Source organism: Macrobrachium rosenbergii, chromosome 27 (genome assembly GCF_040412425.1).
Source record: "Macrobrachium rosenbergii isolate ZJJX-2024 chromosome 27, ASM4041242v1, whole genome shotgun sequence".
In the NCBI taxonomy this organism is placed as follows: Eukaryota; Metazoa; Arthropoda; class Malacostraca; order Decapoda; family Palaemonidae; genus Macrobrachium; species Macrobrachium rosenbergii.
This window is the reverse complement of record NC_089767.1, coordinates 3,436,170-3,456,298: the sequence shown is the minus strand read 5'-3', so window position 1 is coordinate 3,456,298 and position 20,129 is coordinate 3,436,170. Positions and strand designations below refer to the sequence as shown.

The 20,129-nt window shown below is 39.4% G+C and overlaps 1 protein-coding gene and 1 non-coding gene across 8 annotated transcripts in view; both read left to right on the top strand.

Annotated features, from left to right (window-relative positions):
- The window catches only part of LOC136853355 (dehydrogenase/reductase SDR family member on chromosome X homolog), a 66,297-nt gene that overhangs the window by 29,592 nt on the left and 16,576 nt on the right, over nt 1–20,129 (top strand). For 5 of the 7 annotated variants that reach the window (XM_067128729.1, XM_067128730.1, XM_067128731.1 and 2 more), the window contains exons 6-7: nt 9,321–9,522; nt 19,383–19,714. In XM_067128729.1, the coding sequence (XP_066984830.1) occupies nt 9,321–9,522; nt 19,383–19,571 (391 nt within the window). In that variant the 3' untranslated portion in view covers nt 19,572–19,714. Of the gene's footprint in view, nt 1–9,320; nt 9,523–19,382; nt 19,715–19,789; nt 19,866–20,129 lie in introns of those variants that run through there. The other 2 variants (XR_010857420.1, XR_010857419.1) reach the window with 1 other exon arrangement.
- On the top strand, nt 1,808–1,912 carry LOC136853736 (U6 spliceosomal RNA). The gene has a single exon (XR_010857548.1). It is a non-coding gene; the product is annotated as a U6 spliceosomal RNA (small nuclear RNA).

Genomic DNA, 20,129 nt, shown 5'->3' with positions numbered 1-20,129 from the left:
CTTGTGAGCCGCAGATATAGTTTTGCCCTAAAAGTAATTCTTGCATCTCAAGCCATTTCTTTAGGCCAAACATTTACATCAAATGGTGTTTACAGGGTGTAGGCTACTCACAAGTTGCTGATAATAATTGCCTTAAAAGTAATTCTTGAGTGTTTTGTCATTCTATTAGGCTAAAAGCTAGGTGAAACTTTTGCCTATTTTTTGCTTAGACTACTTGTGAGCCACCATTATAGTTTTGCCCTAGAAAGCAACTCTTGTATCTTATGCCATTCCTCTAGGCCAAAACTTTTATATTGCTTTGTTTACCTTTAGGCCAAAACTTTTACATTGCTTTGTTTACCGGGCCTAGACCTCTTGCAAGCCACCGGTAGATTAAGTCTGCCTTCAAGTAAATTCTCGAATGGTGTTTGCAGTGTGTGGGCTTCTCTAAAACTGTCGATAAATAATTACCTTAAAAGTAATTCTTGAACCTTTTGTCATTCCTTTAGTCCAAAGATTTGCATTTTATGATTGTTTACTGAACTTAGTCTACTTGCTAGACGTTGGTAAATAATTTTACTTAACCCTCACACTTTCCTTTGCAGAAATGAAAAGTGTAAGGGCAGAAGTGGTAAGGAGAGAAGGGTGTTTAATGGAAGAAGGCATTATCGTCGACCAAGAATTGGTCTCAGTATTTGCTTCGGCAGTATTTTGCGTACAGTACTCTACTCGCTTCGGTAATGCATATACTAAATTGGAATGTTTCTGAGAAGCTTCTCATGTCTCCTGTGCAAGAATGACATGCATCTGGGTTGATGTGCAGATTGTGAACATTCCACACTTCCAGAACCCAGAAGCACCCCCTGGCTCCCACTCCAGCCTGCCACCAGCTGATGCTTCAAGCGCTTGATGGCTCCCACTGGTGCCAACGCGTGCTCTGAGCAGCCAAAAGGTGCCCAAAAAAGCGCCCAGTGTTCTGTGGCACCCTCTGGCACCATCTACTATCTGGAACAAACTCGTGCTCTGAGCAGCCAAAAGGCACCCGAGTGCTCAAGAGCGCCCATGGGCAGCATCTGTAGCAGACAGCCAGGCATGCACAGAGCTGTCATTCCCTTTTTCTCTCCTTATACCCTGCATTATTACCACTTGTTTCTGCGCTTGGCTCCATCGCTTCCTTCCCATGCCATTGTTAGTCTTGTGTCTGGGTTAACAGAAAATTAACCATGCAAAGTGAAGTGTTGTGCAGTGGAGGAGGTGATTATCCCGCCCACCAGTTCTCCTAGACCTAAGCCACTGTCATACTCCCCTAACCTGGGAGAAGTCATACTGAATGTCCAAGGGAGGCTGGTGGGAATTACCCCCTGTAATTCCCCCTCGGTCAACCCTGTAGTATATTCCCAGGTATTGGCAGACAGTCACTGAAAAGGCATCTTCATGAAGGTGTAGTGTAGTAGGCGGCTATCTGACCCGTCAGATATCCTTGACCTAAAGTCCCTGTCATACTCCCCTAAACCTGGGAGTAGACATACTGGCGGTCCAAGGGAATTCTGGGGGTTTGCCCCCAGGTAGTTGCCTTCAGTCGAGCCTGTGATCCAGGTATCAACAGACAGCCACTGGAAAGGCATCTTAATGGAAATGTAGTGTTAGACAGCCATTCAAAGGCGTCTTGATGAAGGCGTAATGTTTTAATGTGTACTGTGAGCCTCACTCGACAACAGTTGTCTTCTCGAGCACTGGGCTCCAGTCTGACACCTCTTATTTGGCAGAGGTCCATGGAGCGCTCAGTGGCCCCCCCAAGCTTCCAGTGTCTGAGCGCCCAGTGTCTGAAGTACTTGCTTCAGCAGTACCTATTCTAAATTAGAATGATTCAGAGAAGATTAGCTTGGCCCCTACCCAGGGATGACATTCAAATCGTGAAGGGTTCCACAATTTTCGGTCGGCACTATTTTATCCCTCGGCACCTGTTTTTTTCCATAGAAAACACTGTTCTTTCTTAGGCGCCAGTTCCCGATGGAACGCATGGCTCCAACTTCCAAGTAGTCTGCACCAGTCCCCATTTGCCAGGTGCCTACTCTCTGCTTACAACTCTGCAGTTGGTTCCACCTTCACTTAGAGTTCAAGACGTTGTTACTACTATCTTTAGTATTGCAGGGACTTTTTGAGGAGTGTCTTTCGTCGGGAAGAGAGAAAGACGTGTCTTCAGCATTCCTCCCTCTAGTACTTCGACGGAAGTATCCTCCTTGTCGAAGATTTTGTCTAGTTTCTGGATTGTCTTGGCTGGAACCAGGAACCTTGGCTAAGAAGTGGGAGACTCCTTAGAACTTTCCAAGAGTCATATCCTCGGATTGTCGCCCAGTGCTGCCTGTTGCAGACAAGGATAGTTGGATTGATTTTAGAATTGCCTGCTCTTGTTGTCAATTTTGGGAGAGAGCTGTGGTGCTCTTCACTTCTAGAGAATCACACAGTCGCGGAACTGTTTTCCTCTTCCTTAACCACAGCCTCCATCGCAAGAGTCCTCGTAGGGACAAAAAAAAGAAAAAAAATCACTCAAGGAAGATACTGTTTTTTAAAGTGACCTGCAGGCTACTAGCATCCAGTTTTGAGCAGCTGTTTCTAGTTGTTTTTTGCAGCGACCCGCAGGCTGCTAGCATCCAGTTTTGAGCAGCTGCTTCTATTAATCAGCTCTTGACAATGTACAGTGTCTGCTCACGAGTTACTGTTTTCCTCTGTTTAGAGGATTGTGGCTGGCCTGCAGATGACTATAATGTACTGCAGGTTTTTATGGCTCTTTTGGACCCTTTCAAGTTTTTTACATGCTCTCCGTTATGTACAATTCCTCATAGTTTTTGGTCTGTACAAAGTGTCGCCGAGTCTATAGGATATCCACATGGCCATCAAGAGTACTCAGAGCTGGCAGCTGGTCCGCACCGATGTCCGCAAGACTGCACGATGTTTTGCAAAATTGCTCGATTGTCTGCAGAATGGAGACGAGCCAGAAGGCCTGTCTTCCGGGAATGCAGTCGGACACCGTCGTCCTTTTCCCATGGCCCTGGGTTTAAGTTGTGCCTGCAATGGTGGCTGTACATATATAGACTAGGAAGGGAACTCCCTTCATCCTCTAAGTGCAGACCTAGTCTTTTACTTTACACCTCGGATCTTCATTGAGGAGCCCATGGGGGAACCAGGAGGTTTCTGGGACATGTTCCCCGGATGACAGAACCTTCTCACATTTGTTGGAGAGCTGTAACAGTGCTTCTTGACCTTAGTTTACACCTGGACTGCAGTTGTTCTCTCTAGATGAGACCACAGTCCTCATATATATACAAGAAAGGCTCTCTTCCTCTCTCATTTTCTCTCTGCTGTGAACAGATCGGTTTTGTTTTCAATTCAAGTCTTCTCAAGTTCTTGCAGACGAACTGAGAACAGGTTCTTCCCACCGGGCAGATCTTGCATCCCCAGGTCTGTTGGGAACTGTGAAGACCATGGGGCAGACCATCTGTGATCCTATTTGCCACCTCAGGGAGCCTTTGAAGCTTCAGGAAGCTCGTCGAGACAAGGTTTTTCATGCTAGACATATTACATAAACTATTGTGGTTGCAGACGTTATTCTTCCAGCACTGTCTATCAGACTAAGTGGGCCATTTTCGAAGCTGAGGTTGCAGTCTCTACCCCTCTTCTTGCGAGACTTCTCTGGCCCATTTTCGGGACACCCCTTCTGTTCCTGAGGAGATCTACATCTTTCGTACTCCATCAGTAAGGGATATTGAACTATGCTTATTTAAGTGTTTAAGCACAGAGGCCTAGATTTTGATGACCTTATCTTGTCTTCGACACGTCCAAGCGAGGAAGGAATCCGGTCTCCTGGAACCTAGATATATTCTGAATGACCGACAAGTCCCTTGTTTGATCCCCTGCATTCCTCTTCACTACATCCTTACACAGAAGACACCCTTCCGAGTGCTCTCTGGCTTCGACTAGGACACACTAGTGAGATCCAAGCCATTGTTTAGAGAAGGTCTTTTCACAGAAAGACACCTTTCTCCACGTTACCCTGGGAATTTAGCCAATAATGAGGACCCATTCAAACTCTAGATCCGTTCTCTCTCCCTTAGGAAATTAATGGACATCATTGGCTTTAAAGAAGAGAGAACCCTCAGTTGAGCTAACAGCTTTAGGGTTTTACCTGAACTGAATCGGACTAAGATCACATCATGAAAGACTTACTTTTTAATGCATAAGAACATTCTGCCACCTTTTTAAGTGAAAGCCGGGGACATCAGAGCAGCCTCTTCCTCCTTAGCTTTCAGACTCATTTGTCCTTTACTTCCATTCCACATAGTCCTACTGGAAGTATAATCGGCCATTCCACATAGTCCTACTGGAAGTATAATCGGCCTCCGCGTCTCGCTTTCTTGTCAAGTGATCCCAATCTTCTAGCTCGCCTGACGCCCAGTCCGCCAGGCGACATCTACAGTCTGGCGTCAGCTACTGTCTAACACCAGCTGTAGAGCTTCCAGAACCACAAGCTTCTAGCTTGTCTGACGCCCAGCTCACCTGTCGCCCTTCTCGTTTGGCGCCATTTACAGCCTGGTGCCCGCCATCCCTGAGCTCCTAGCTTGACTGGTGCCCAGTGCTTCTGGCACCAGCTACAGCCTGACACCAAATCGTTCCCTGAACGTCCAAAGTGCTTTCCATCTCTGTGGGAGAAGGGAGGTCTCTGTCGCTTTGGAGTGTTTATGTCCCCATAGGGGGGTAGTGCTTCAGTGCACCTCATGCGGTGCAATGTAGGTATTACTTAAGGCTCTTTGCAGCATCCCTTTAGCCCATAGCTCAGCCTCTTTCATTCCTTTTCCTGTACCTCCATTCATATTCTCTTTCTTCTATCTTAATGTCCACCTCTTCCATCTTACTGTCCACCCTCTCCCAACAATTGATTCATAGAGCAACTGCGAGGTTTTCCTTCTGTTACACCTTTCAAACTTTTTCACTGTCAGTTTCCATTTCAATGCTGAATGGCCTTAGTTGCCCCAGTGCTTGGCATATGCCTAAAATCTATAAATCAATTAATCTACTGCTTATGGTGATATGGCAAGACCCGATTCATCCACTGAGTAGAACATATTTTAACTTGAGACACACTCAGAATTAGGAGAGCAGTTTGCCTACTTTCAAGTAAAGCTAAGGATGTCAGAGTAGCCTCTACCTCTTTAGCTTGCATGCATTTTATGCCCCGTATATCCATTCTGCCTTCGAACTACCGGGAATGTAATAGTCGTTATTTCTCACTGATTTTAGTGGAAGTTAAAACAGTGTGGAAATCTTCCAGTGTGTCGAGACCTTTTCTAGTAACTGGCATGTTATTGTGGAAGGAAGCATAAGATTTTTTCCCCACTGTCTCTTCACCTTGTAATAAGGTGTAGAATTTTTTGTGGGGTCAGGGGTACAGTGTACCTGAAGCACCCACTGCTCTCAGTGGATGGGTTGTGATTTTATCTCAGTGTAGGTGACAATGTTGTCTGGTTGTTTTTATTATAGTGCTTTGCCCAGGGCAAGAAAGGCGGGCACCTATCATGCTTTGCCAGCCATTGGAGTACTTCCTCGCGCATAAAGTTCCCACTACGAGTTAAGATGAGCACCAACCAGAGGCAGTATCCACCTGCAGTAGCTCTCTTAACTGATAAGTAACGACAGGCATTGTTTTTCAATGCTCGCAGTTTTTCTATTTCAAATTCATTACTTAGCTTAATGTTTTGGGGTAGAATATTTCCATGTATCCCACCACCTCCTACCAATACGGGAATTAGTTATACAATTACTTGGTAAGTTACTTATATAAAAGGGCATTTTTATATAATACAATAAAGTTTTATATATACTTGCCAAGTAATTACATGATTGGAGCCCACCCTCCACCCAGCTGATGGACATAAGGCATGAACAGATTGAGGTTATTTGCCAAAGTCGTTACTAATATTCCCGCTAGTGGCAGGAACTGGTTACCTACACAGACGTTTGAGATGTTACCTGTGAAATTTTTAATTCAAGCAGCCGTGTAAGTGAACTAATAGCTATGTCATTACTTAGTAAGTATGTATAAAACTTTATTATAAGAATGTCATTTTTATGGTCCTAAATAGAAAAGATAAAGCTACTCTTTTGTCTTCTTCAGTGTATGACCACCTAGCTGTGGAAAGGAGCTCTTGAACACTTGTAATTTGTCTCCCTCAATGAGAGATTGCCATGTTGAAGTCAACAGGACTTCTCCAGTTTTCTGTTGAAACCATGTGAGGCAAGAAAGCCCTGAGAATTTTGGGTAATATCAAGCCAACCAGAAGATGGTTTTGACTGCTTTGGCAGAACTATCCTCAAGGGTTGGCTTCCATTGGCTTATGGAAATCCAGGGGTAGCTGGTCGTTTAGTTAGGACACTCATTTTTAGTCCAGAAGCCTGGAACAGCAGATAAATGGAGGACAGTTTCATGTTCGCATGGTCACAATCCTAACACGAGGGGTTGGTTTACAGCTGAGCCTCTTGGGTTTTGGTACTATCTTGTATGGGTAGTATATGGAGCAGACCATTGGGGAAACCGACTGTCACTTCACCATTCATGGAGAATATTAACTTTCTGAACAACCAATGATATTTGCTTAATCTTCTCAGATATTTATAATTTTTTTTACTCTATATGGATCTGTTGAAAAATGAATCCCCCTCCCCTGGGTCAACTGACTCGCTCCCAGCGCAGTTGACAACCCCTTTGCATTCTTAAGGCGACTCAAATGTTGGTCAAGACCCGAGCATTGAGATGACTCTATTATTAATTTCCATGGAAACAAATCACTGGGATGTTAGGGTGATAAAATTACTGGTGATGTAATGAAAATGTGTGTTTATTGTGTTCTACACACATTCCAAAGTCATTAAATTATGAGGCTTTATTTATTTAAATCCATGAAACCTTATCATTAAGTGTAGTAAAGTGACATCATATTAGTACGATACACTGAAGCTTACAGTGCATTCTTGGACAGTGCTGCTGCAAATCAAGCTTTAATTCACTTTACCTTCTCAGTAAGAAAATGTTTTCTTGAAGTTACACAGGCTCAGTACTAAATATCTGTTGTTAAAGTCATGTGATTGATAAGAGGGGTCTCAAACCAGGGTTCAGATCTAGATGTCTTTCTATAATCTTTCTCTCTTCCTCATTATTATTTCAGTCTTTCATCTACTGTACCCAAAATCCTCTCCCGTACTGTTATCCAACCTAACCATTGCTTAGTAGTTCAAGTGAAGGGATTTCCATATTGACCCCTTTAAATCCATTGACTCTATTTTATTTATATTGCTTATTTTGTGTGTGTTCTTTGATAGTACTAGTCACAGCAGAATGAGTGAGTGAGTTGTAAGCTGTATGAAAGGCCTGGCTTTTTGAATGGTGATGTCCTCTCCCTTTTATTTTCCACCATTTTTCATTCCTTTTTTTGTGTAGTTCCATGCAAATATGACAGAAAAATAATTTTTTTCTCACACATTCCATCACTGTCCTGAATCTGACTTAGCCAATGGGGAATGAAGAAGGCATATGAAGTATGAGCTGTGGCTTCATCTTTGATTTGATAAAGAATTTGATGTTAGAAGATGTTTGTTAATGCAACTGACTCTCATCTCAAACTCTTTGATAGTGTTGTCCTCAGACAAGTTTATTTTGCCATACTCTTAATGATGACTTGCTGTAGAGACATGAAGTGAGTTCATTATGTTTGTTGCACAAAATGTATTACAGCAACAAATTTCCTCTGCACTCTTCTTTACCTGATCTAGCTGGTTTTGCTCCCAGCTCTAGGCAGGCTATTGCTGCAGACATTGTGTTATTTTCAAGCATCAGATTTGATACTAGCCAGTTTGCTAGGAGTTTTATCTTGGCTACACCTAAAATGTGGAATAGTTTGCATAATGCATTTGTGGAATCTTCTGATCTCCAAATATTTAGGCAAGGAGCAAATTCATTCCTACTCTCTACTGAGTATCCTGAATTTCTGGTATATCTGTTTTATTGTTCTGTTCCCTCATATATATATCATCTTATAACTTTTCTTTCTCTGTAGTCTGATTTCCCTTTGGAGCCCTCTTGGGTTTTTAGCCTGTTGACTCTGTCCATCAGGTTTATCAGCTGAAGGTTAAAAGAATGGAAAAAAGAAATATGAGATGCAGTTCCATTTTTGTCTGTCACTATTCAAAGATGTGGCAGTCACTCGTGACATTGTGTACATGCGTTACGTTCCATAGTTGCTGCTAGTTGCTGCTGGTATGTCTAGCTTGAATCACAAAAAGGAAACGGTCTCCCTTCTCTTTTGTTTTAAAAATCCTGGTATTGAAATCGAGGGAGTATGAAGGGGCACGTGTTGTGTGAAGGAGCGTACCTGCTATTAAGTACTTATTTTTAGTGTAATTTGGTCTGTCCTTACGTTGTACAATAGTCTTTGACACTGGATTGCTATTTTTGCTTTGCAAATCCCTTTATAGTGTTACGTCGAAACATGGCATTTTCTATGAGTTGCATTTTCCTTGATGTTAATCCTTGACTGGAGGCAGAGACTGCCAGTGGGATAAAATACATAAGGCAAGAGTCACTCATTGGGTTATTTTTAAAACCAATTATGTTGTTTTTGGGTTAGGTTTACTGGCCTTTGCCAGGTGATGCACTGCCCCACCATCCCTGTCAGTGTGGTTGTCAGTGAGATGAATGTTGGGTAAGATTCATAGAAATAATACCAATTTTCATCTTAAAATTAGTTATTTCTGTACTTAATCAACATTCAAAGTACCCAGCGAGCCTCCTCACTATCCATTTTGCAGATATCCGAGGCATAGGAAATGGAGTTCCTGTCTTCGTACATACTGGGAAGACACAGACGAGATAGGTGAATAAACCAGATGCAACCCCTCGCTTTCTTTCTTAACTGCTTAGTGAGTCAGTGGCTTGAAACTAGTAGCTGTGTGAATGTTATATTAATATAGAAATAAGCATTTTTAATATAAAGGTATTCTTTTTTACATAAACTCATCACTTTAACTGTACTGATCTCCTTCCAATCCAACCCCACAGCTCTGATGTAACTTAATTAGACTGCACAATGAATGATCCAGTTAACTCCTGGAGGTTTAAGTGATTGTAGTTACAGTTGCTAACATCTTGACAATTGACCCAATCTGGCCCTTTTTTTCTTCTATGGGGTGTTTGACATGTCTGAGAGTCATGTGCAGTGTACAGAGGTGGTTTATTAAAATATGGGGTAAAAAGAGTTGGTTTTCATATTAAAAGTTTTGTTTTTGTTCACCAGAAAATACTACAATGCGCAAGGTGCCTATGCCCAAAGCAAGTTAGCTCAGTTAATGTTCACAAGAATCCTGGACAAGCACGTTAAAGCAATGGATGAGAACATTTTAGTAAATGCAGTCCACCCAGGTGTTGTAGCCACTGAGCTTTTCCAGAAAGTAGCCTGGGCTCGACTTTTCCCTGTTTTGGCGAGGACATTTTTAAAGGTAAGTTTATTTTTAAATTAGCATTTTCTGTACATTTTTATCACACTTTCAGACACATTCTTTGGAAACAAGATGTTGCAGTTATTATTCTAAGGTGTTTAAAGACTACCATCAAACTATTTTAGACTTTAATATGTGCACCTAAAAGACTGCTCTTAAAAGAGTACTGAAAACTGGTACTGCATGTGTAGCAAAGACGATTCTTATTGTCCCGTACAAATTCTTATAATTCTGGCAATTGAATTATGATTTATTCATGAAAATCTACTCTCTCAGTGAGAGAATGCATTGTTAGGGCACATGGTTTCTCCATAGCATATTTAAAGTCTATGTTGAAGCTGTGTGACAGTTGACAGGACTCTCGAAATGGGAATCTCTTTTCCCCTTGTTTATATCTAAATGTGTCTCTATACTGTTCCTCTTTTTTTCCCCAGTGTTACAGGTTTACAATCCTTTATCTGAAATTCCAAAATCTGAAAAGCTCTAAAAACAAAAACTTTTTGTGTAGGGTAGAGCACCAACATAAGGTATCAAGATCGATGAAATGTAATGCTGTTTATAGTCCCACTTAGTGTGAAAATTCTTGTTTACCACATACACTATTGTGTCATATGACTTTCCGAAACCTAATTTTTAACCAGATTTTAGGGGATGGTACCATACATGAATGAGATATAAAATGTATGTGTTTGTGAGAGAGAGAACTATTGGCACCAGTTAGGCTGTTACGCCAACAGATATCTATTTGTGAAAGTCAGATATTAATGTTGAATTGAAGATAATTATTATTATTCAGAAAATAAACCCTGTTCATGTGGAACAAGCCCACAGGGGCCATTAACATGAAATTCAAGCTTCCAAAGAATATGGTGTTTATTTGAAAGAAAAGGGAAGTACAGAAAGAGGAGATCAGTTAATAGAAAAACAGATGAATTAACAAATTCTAAATTAAAAATATAACTAAATTATTAAAACAAGGAAAATTGCTTTAGGGTAATAAAGCATTGCATCTTCTCTTGAACTAATGAAGTTCCAGCTGCACAACATCCTCAGGGAGGCTGTTCCGCATCCAACGGTGTTAGTGATAAAGGGCCTCTGGAACTGAGAAGTTCAACAGTGAGGCACATTTACTGCATACTGGTGCTGATGTTCAGGGAATGTGGTTGCCCTTTGCAGGAAAAGAGGATCATGATCAATTGTGCATGTGAAAGATCTCTCTTAAAATACAACTTATGAAAAATTGACAAATAAGAGACTGTTGATGGTCCCTACCACCACAAACCACTCTGCCTAAAAGAGATAAATCTCTGGCAGAAGCAAACATCTACACCGAAGAACAGTATTCTAGTAAAGGAAGCACAAATGACCTTTAACAGGTGGCATTGATTTTATTGCTGTAACAAATATACGAGTTCTTAACAACAGTAACTAACTTTCATGCAGCATTTCTTGACACTTTCGTTTGATGTTTCTCAAAAGTAAGATGCGAGTCAAAAGTTATGTCTAGAATAGTTAAAGCTTCAGGCTCATTCATTGGAGTCCCATTCACCTGAAGGGGAGGGTGGTGTGGAAAATCTGTACTAGCCCTGCTAATCAATAGTTTTCATTTTACTGGAGTTCAGCCTCATACCCCACTGACTACACCATTCACTGATCCAGTCTGTGTCCTGACTGAGGCTGAGGGCAGCTTCATTTCTTATAAGCAGAGACTTTACTACACCCACAAGTGTTGCATCATCGGCATACAGAACAATCTAGTTTTCCAGGCCAGCAACCATATCACTTCTATGCACTAAAAATAACAGTGGACCAAGGACACTACCCTGTGGAACTCCAGACACAATAGGTCTTGGTTTGCTAAAGATCCCATCAACAGCAACTCACTGCTGCCTGCCTCTAAGGAAATCTTGAAGTAATCCTAAAATGTATCCACCCACTCCAAGACTCTGAAGTTTATAATATGCACCATGTGATTTACTAAATCAAAAGCAGCACCAAAATCTATTTAAATTACACTGCACTCAAAACCCGTATCAGTGATCTCTTGCAAATGGCATGTCAAGTCTAAAAGAGCATCGCAGGTACCTAACTGTTTCCTGTATGCATAGTGACTATCAGCTAACAGTCCTTTAGATTTCACATACTTATATAGTGGCTTAAAAATAAGTTTTTCAGCAACTTTGGAGAGCACAGGGAGAATAGATATTGGCCTGCAGTTACTGCAGTCTGCAGATATGCCACTCTTTGGAATAGGTACTGCATTACTAAGCTTGAGCTCATCCACAAAGGCTCTTGCCCCTTTGCAGTCCTTAAATGCTTTTGCCAGTTTCAGACGATGCTTTTGCCTCTTCCAAAACATTTTGCAGCTTGCACATTTTTTGTTTCTTTATCTACAGCTACAGCCTGCAGCTTAAATTTAGTGGTATGCTTAACACCTAGTTCTCCATTGTGCGAAGGATGGATAAAAAGTTATTTTATTTATTTTTGGAAATCACCATTGAAAATTAGCAAGTTTCTAACGTCAACATCTGTAACACAGTCTTAATAAATGTATGTTATTTATGGTAACTAGCATGGGAAAGCAACTGTTTCACGATGTTAGTTACGGTAACTAGCATTGGCAAACAGCTGTGTCTCAGTTTGGTTGTTTTTGTCAGTACTGTACTTCCTGTTGTTTATGCCAGTGTTTTGCATGCAATAGTAAGTGGTTGTTAATTTTAAGAAATAAACTATGAATTTTTAGACAAGCTATGGTTGAATGTGAATGTTTAAAAATTTGCATATATAATGCTCTCCCATTTTTATACAGGAATAGGTTCCAGAACCTACTGTGGAAATGCAAAAATCTCCTCTAAAAATGCTTATAACTGGCTTATAACTACAAAATACCTTGTACCCCTTAAACTATAATGCTTATAACTGCCTATTTTAACATTTCACTGCTTAATATTCCTTAAATTATCAAAATATACCTTAAATTATCATACTAAATTTAATATTTCAAACAAAAATACACCCCAAACCATCATCCCAAAACATTCAAAGTAACCTTACATTACAGTACTCTCCTACTACTGTTAGGCTATATGCACCCCTAAAATACCTATAACTGTCTATTTTAACAGTTCATCGCCAAACTTGAAAGTCCAAACAAAAATATACCTCAAACTATCATCCCAGAATACCCTAATATAATTTCAAAGTCATGTTGCAAAATTAAGTGTACCAGCCTACAACTGTTACTCTTAAGTATCCCCTATCATTCAGACATGCATGTTTTCTTTGCCCCCTGTAACTTTGCGCATCGTTATGTGCATACTGTAATGCACTGGGCGTACATTTTATGTATGTTGATATTTTCCTGTTTTGTAAGATGATTTTGAGATGATATTTACTGTACAAGTACATATTTTAGGATAGTACTAGTATTGTATATAGGCAGTCCCTGGTTAATGGCTGGCTCAGTTAACAGCGATCCGGTTTTACAGGGCTTGTCTATCGACGAAAATCGGCAATTTTCAGCGCCGAAAATCGCTGATTTCCGCTTATCAGCGCCGATAATTGGGTATTTGCACCGATACATACCTAACAGAGGCGCTGATAACCGAAAATTGGCACTTTTCGGCACCTATAACCCCCAAAAATCGCTGAAAAAGTGCCGAAAATTGCTGATTTTCAGTTGGCGATTTTCAGTTATTATCACTTCCTCAGAAATGGAACCCCGCCGATAACCGGGGACTGCCTATAGAGCATGTAAAATACGTGGGTAGTTTAGAACGACAGGACACATACCTCCAGACAGAATGCTAGGTTTGTTATGTCGCTAGTATTTTTGTGATTATGTTCAAACACATTTATGATAAAAAAAATTATTTACTACAGTAAGTTCTTGGTTTAAGTTTTGTGGTTAGCCCTCACCATCTCCCATAAATTTGTTAAAAAATTCTTGTGCCATCTCTCTCTCTCTCTCTCTCTCTCTCTCTCTCTCTCTCTCTCTCTCTCTCTCTCTCTCTCTCTCTCTCTCTCTCTCTCTCAGTATACATATACTGAGAAAACACAGCAAAATATCTATAACACATTATTTCACTTACAGAATCCATTTATACTGTACAGTATTGATCTAATCACTATAAAAATATTTAAAATTGAATTTCATATGTAGGCTCCAGTAGCAGTTTTTCTATGATGACGTAATCTCTCTCTCTCTCTCTCTCTCTCTCTCTCTCTCTCTCTCTCTCTCTCTCTCTCTCTCTCTCTCTCTCTCTCATATATCTGTACTGTACTGTACATATTCTTTAATGAAAATAATATAATATACTGTACCATAAGCATAAAAAACACAAAAATAAACAAATCCAGCAAGTTCACGACAGATCGACGTAGGTAGCATTGCCATGTATTTTGTTTTAGCTGATTTATTGTACTGTATTTCATTACAAGTTTAGTTGACTATGATTATCACACATATTATAACAGTACACAAGGGAATATTTTATCACTGTTGATGTTTCATCTCTAATCACCGCAAAAATACAGTAAATAAAATCCGAATTTCATACATAGGCAATGCTCAACATTCTCATCCCAGCCACAGTTTAAGTACCACTGAATTCTTGTCCCCAGCAAGTTAGTGTGCTTCGATAAACACATCAGTTTCTCTCTCTCTCTCTCTCTCTCTCTCTCTCTCTCTCTCTCTCTCTCTCTCTCTCTCTCTCTCTCTCTCAAACAGTATACTGTACATATTACTTTAATGGAAAAAAGCAGCAAAATATCAATGAAATGTTATTTCTCTAACAGAATCCATTTATACTGTGCTTAGACTTCGTTGTAAGAACCACAGTTTCTCTCTCTCTCTCTCTCTCTCTCTCTCTCTCTCTCTCTCTCTCTCTCTCTCTCTCTCTCTCTCTCTCTCTCTCTCTCTCTCTGTATACATATATTTTAATGAAAAATACAGTAATTAGTGAATAAACAGTGTTGCGCTACAAAAAAAGGCAAATTAGTGATAATTTAAGAGATAGGGCCCAAAGAAAAATCCACAAATTAGTGAAATTTCCCCATGGACAAGTGAATGATGTGTTCCACAAAAATTCATGACAGAGTGAACCGTGAAAATGTGAAACACGTGAAACCGGGGGACCACTTTAACCTGCTGAACTTTTGCTTCTAGGCTTGTTAATTAGCTAAAAGCTAACTTAGGGATAATATGCATTATCAGTGGAATCTTCTGCAACTGAGACAGGCATAGGAATCCTATCCTAGTATAATATACTGGAAAAGAAACTCATGCATTACATATCCTCATGTAATCTACTGAAAATGCATCTTGCACTGTACATGATACATATGAGATAATGTTTTGGGACAGAAATTTAAGGATCACTTGATACCTGAGATCGGGTATTACACTAGTGTATTTGCAAATTACAGTTTTTTTTATGCTGTATATTTGCGTTTTACACCACATTCTGGTATGGTGTTCTCAATTCATTAGTAGTAGAGAAAGCACTGCCTTCATCTGAAGTCTCCTCCGAGATTTTGGGTGAAGTGGTTTTACTTGAAGCCCTTATGGCTTTTTTTTAGAATTTAGATTTTTAATAATATATAAATAATTTTTATTTAATTTTATAAGTGTGAATATGTATGAATGGCATCCATAATGTTAATGCATTAGTATGTGTTTGCCCCTATGAGTTTTATTAGTGCAGCAGATAAAATAATTTTTTCACTAAAATACTTCAGTTAATGATACAAGCATGAAATTTGGTACATATCTCCTCCATAGGCCACTTTTTGAAAATTCCTGGGTGTCCACTCAGAATTCCAAAATGGCAGCCGTTTTTCGAGAAGGCCGCTAGTCAAGGTTTTAACATGAGACTCATGTACCTCTGGTCATGTTTTTATGCATTTGTTTTTGTTATACACATTTTAGGCAATCACCAAGCAAAAGTAAGATGTATTTCTGTTAAAAATTTCATATAGCTTATATGAAGAAAGATGGCATCCAATATGGCAGCCAAAAACCTTAAATAATCATGTCTCAGGATTCAGTAGGCATGGAAAAATATTTTCCTGTTCAATATAATAGTTTACAAATCTATATATAATTTAGGTGTTGGTTTTGTCTTTAGTTTTAGTTTAAAAGAATGAATGTCAGAGCACAACCAGGACACATTAGTGACTTTAATGCTGTGTAACTCAGCATGGGGTTCAGTGTCAGCTAATCTTGCTTTACTTATGCTGTACCTAGCTTTGCTTTAGTGTAGTTTAGCATCTCAAATGCTGTCTAATAGCCCCATATCAATTAGCTGGTAGAAAGTATAGATATATAGTTGGTAGATCTAGTTAGACAGCCACGCCTGAATTGACAGGAGGTGCCAGTGCGGGAGAGCCGAGCCAAGGGTAAGTGGGGCTGTACATGGTTTGTTCATGTACTTACTTGGATGGTATACAGATCACACGGGACCTAAATGGCACTGGATGAATGATCGGGCTAGGTGTGGGGTGCCCAAACATAGTTGTATCCCATACATCAGTGTGCATATTAGATTACAGTGGTAAAAGGATAGCCCCTTGACCTTAGTCAAGAGCTCATAATGGCAAGTGTAAATTCAATCACAGGCAAAAGGAAGACCGACTGGAGCAAATGTTGTCTTTGCCAGGAAGACAAGAAAAATGAAGGTCTGAAGAAGACAAGAAAAATGAAGGTCTAACACGCTTGGCCTCTGTACATCATAATCGTGAACATGATGGGTACGTAATGATTTCAACCAGTGTGCCATTGTCTCAGAAGATTGGTGAAATGCTGCTTAACTTTGACCCAACAAGCCTGGATGAAGGCAGTAGCATAGAGGCAACACTGCAATAACACACGGCAAAATACCAAGAGCTGTTGGATCATGCTTAATAATGCAAAACTTGATCATGCAAGAAAGCAAAGATCTACAGTTGAAGGTAGTGAACCACATGAAAAGCATGCTAAATGGTGCCGAATGAATCATAACAATGAAGCAAGAATTTTTTGTGAAAATGTGGCACCTGTATCAGATCTTCAACAAGTAATGACCATGAATCTCAACAGGACTATATGAGTATGCTCACACACTTGAACGATGGTAAATTATTGGCAAAACTAGGTGCAGGTGATCCAGTTGCACAAGAGTTGAAATACCATCTTGTATTTCTCACTGGCCTTTACAATAGGGAGAGGTCCTGTCTTAGAAATCTTGAGAAAGAACATGTCACAGTGAAGAACCAGATGTATATCGACTGATTCTATCAGAGCTGGTTAATTATACCATTGAAACCAGCTTGTGTTTGGACGGTCCTGCCATATTTCCTCTTGGCAGACTTATCCCAATTATACCAGCAGCACTTGGAACAATTGGGCATTGCCTCACCCACTGTAAATACAACAAGATTAAAGGACAAATTGTTAGCAGAAATCCCTGAATTAGAAGCACACAAGAAGGGAAGAAGTGTGCCACTTGCCTTGCAGAAAGATGTAGCTTTAGCCCTAACTCAGGCAATTGACTACTAAGGTACATTTGTGATTGCTAAAGCAGCAAAGATACTGAGGAACATATTCTGGATCATCAGTCCTGGTTTGACAGCACCTCTGATGAAGGATGCATCAATGATGCCATACCTCAAAGTCTGCTCCAGTTCACTAGTATAGTCGAACATGGAACAGATGTCAAGTCACAACTAAGGTTTGGCTCATCAAAGTCAGACCTGGCTATTGCTCAGCTCCTGCAGTACAGCTGCTTCTCTAAACAGAAGGATGGAGCAAGTGTACATCGACACTCAAAGGATAGGGAAACTCCTTTTCCAGTGTTCATGGGCATGGCTATCTGTGCCAAAATCAGGAAAAGAAACCTGGTAGAAAAGGGATTTTGCCAAAAATCTATTTCTGGAAGGGAAACCGGTGAAAAAGTCCATTCAGCACTTATTTCATGATTCTGTTCATGGCTAAATGAAAGCTATTTCCATTAATGACTGGGTATTGGAGATACTACAAAAAGCCCAACTGGGAGATGCCAGAGATTGTCAAACTGTGGTCATGGACAACACAAATCACAGCCATTTCAGCACAGAATGATGTTTTTTCATGGGGACCAGCATTTCGGGGTATTCCAGCAGATTTCCTTTGTCAAAGACAACTGGATCGGGGAAGCCGGTGAAAAATTAACAGAGAAATAAATATCATTCTTAAACCAGAAAGAGATAACAAAATGTACCTGAAGAAGACCAAAGGTCCACTAAAAAAATTTTAACTTCATAATGTACAAATGAAACCCCATGACAATATCCTTGAAGTCCAAAATTGAAAACATTATAACATAAAGTCAATTAGACAAATATACAGATAACACGGTCAGGTGAGAAAGTCAATGCACAGCTGAAATGACTGTGTAGGATAAAGGCAGTGGAGGTGAATTAATAGGAATAATGTTGCAAATGAGGGCTTCAGATACATCTGAATTTGAGAATTTCAAATAGTGACGTTTGAAAAAGGTGATACCAGTCATGGCATGAGCATTTTTGAAAATCTTGCATTTCATTTCAGGCATAAAAACCTCTTTTTCATGGGACCAGCATTTTGGTATTCCAGCAGTGCCAAAACAATAAAGAGTGAGTTTGGGCCAAGATAAAATCTGTACCTATCATACTCCCACAAATATCCCCTGCTTCCTTGAAGTCCAAAATTGCTACAGGCTTTGTGCATACTTTTTTCAAAGTGAGGTGTAATCATTATGGGGTCCTTTCCAAGATGCAAATGATGCTTCAGATACATCTGAAGAGAAATAAAGGCTAGAAACTTTAAAATTCATCTCATTCTAGGCATAAAAACGACAGTGAGACAGTGCTCAAACATAAATAAGATACTTTATCATACTCCCAATATAGTCTTGTACTTTATACACAAAGTGCATTATGGGGGTCCCTTTCCAAGATGTAATATTAATAGCCCAAGAGAAATGCTAAACAGATTATCTGGCCTCATAAAATATGAGGCATAGATGAATCTTCAACTCTTTTCAACTCTTCTACCCAGGAAGACTATCTGAATAATGATTGATGTGTTTATTTCAACAAATGTCAGAAATCAAAACAATTGATGTATATATGAAATTTTGCGTGGACACCCAGATTTTTCAAAAGAGGTGGTTAAGTTGAGCACTTGTGTCAGTCAAATTTCATGCTTGTATCACAAACTGAAGTATTTTTCTACTTAGCGCCTGTGCTATATTAACTTGGTCATTAATAAAAATTCATAGATGTATTAATTCTTATGATGGTGTATGGCCTAAATTTCACACATTCTTTTGTTGTATGCTGCCAATGGCATTTTGAAATGTTTCTCAAGTTGGTTTACTGCATTAGAGCTAGTCATGTTTAAATTTTTTTGATTTCAGAAACTGGTTTCTTGTAAAAGTTTTAGTTGACAGTAATGTACATGTTGATTTTTATGGTCTTAATTTTTTGTGTGTAGATTTTTTTGTTTTTCAACTGTTAATAGTTTAAATTGCAATAAATATTTCCTTTTAACTGCCTGGTGCAGTTATGTTGCCAGATAACTTATATTATTCCTTGTGTATTCTAAATGAAACCTTAAGGCCAAACATGAATGAATGTAAAGATGCAAAACTGTGATTGCTTTTGAACTATTTGCTGTAAATTTGATTTAACTATATGAAAGTTTAGTTCACTTAGTTGCCTATGAGGATTTTTTCATATCTGATTGGACCTTATCAGATTCTTTGTTGGGCTTTATTTTTCTCTTTGTATTATAAATCTTTCATTTTTGTAATATAGAAAAGATTGGAAATAATACTTGTATTGTCAATTTTTTTTTGCAGAATCCTGAGCAAGGCTCGGACACAGTGGTATATGTGGCTTTGTCTTCTGAAATTACAAACGGTGGCAGCTATTATGAAAATTGCACTTTAACACACCCTTCCAGTTTTTCTTCTAATCCCAGACATCTTAGAAGCCTATGGGACATCTCATGTTCACAAGTGAATGTGAAGGAGTTTGGAGTCGTCTAGTACACTAGTACCATGGAATTTGTTGAGCTTGTAGAGCTGAAATAATACTGTCAGTTCATGAATTTGTACTTTTTTATGTAAGTGCATTTATATTTTTACCTTACTGTGATTTTTATAATAAATCTCTGTTTTTTATGATGAAATTTGATGCTTTCCATTGTTTACCCTCTGTATATCTCACTAGTTTTTACTTTTTCATTTACTCAAAACCAATCAAGACATAACTGGGAAGAGATGTTTCATTGTAAGGTGAAATTTTCCTGTCCCCTTGTCTCACCAGATTATTTATAAGAGGTAAGTTATGATGCTAAATGCACTGTAGAATTAGATAACTGTATCAGCCATAGAAAACTTTCAGTAGACAAATCCATCCTAAAATGGGAGTTGAAAGAAATCATTTATCAGAATTGTATTTGCACTGCGCATTCTTTGGAACTATTTGCTTCTCTGAATGTGTGAAGGCTTTGTGAACAGAGTAAGGTTGATTACTATTTTTCCATATGTTTTTTTTTTAACATCAAAGGAAATTGAGTTGATGTTTATTCTTTTTGGTAAAAT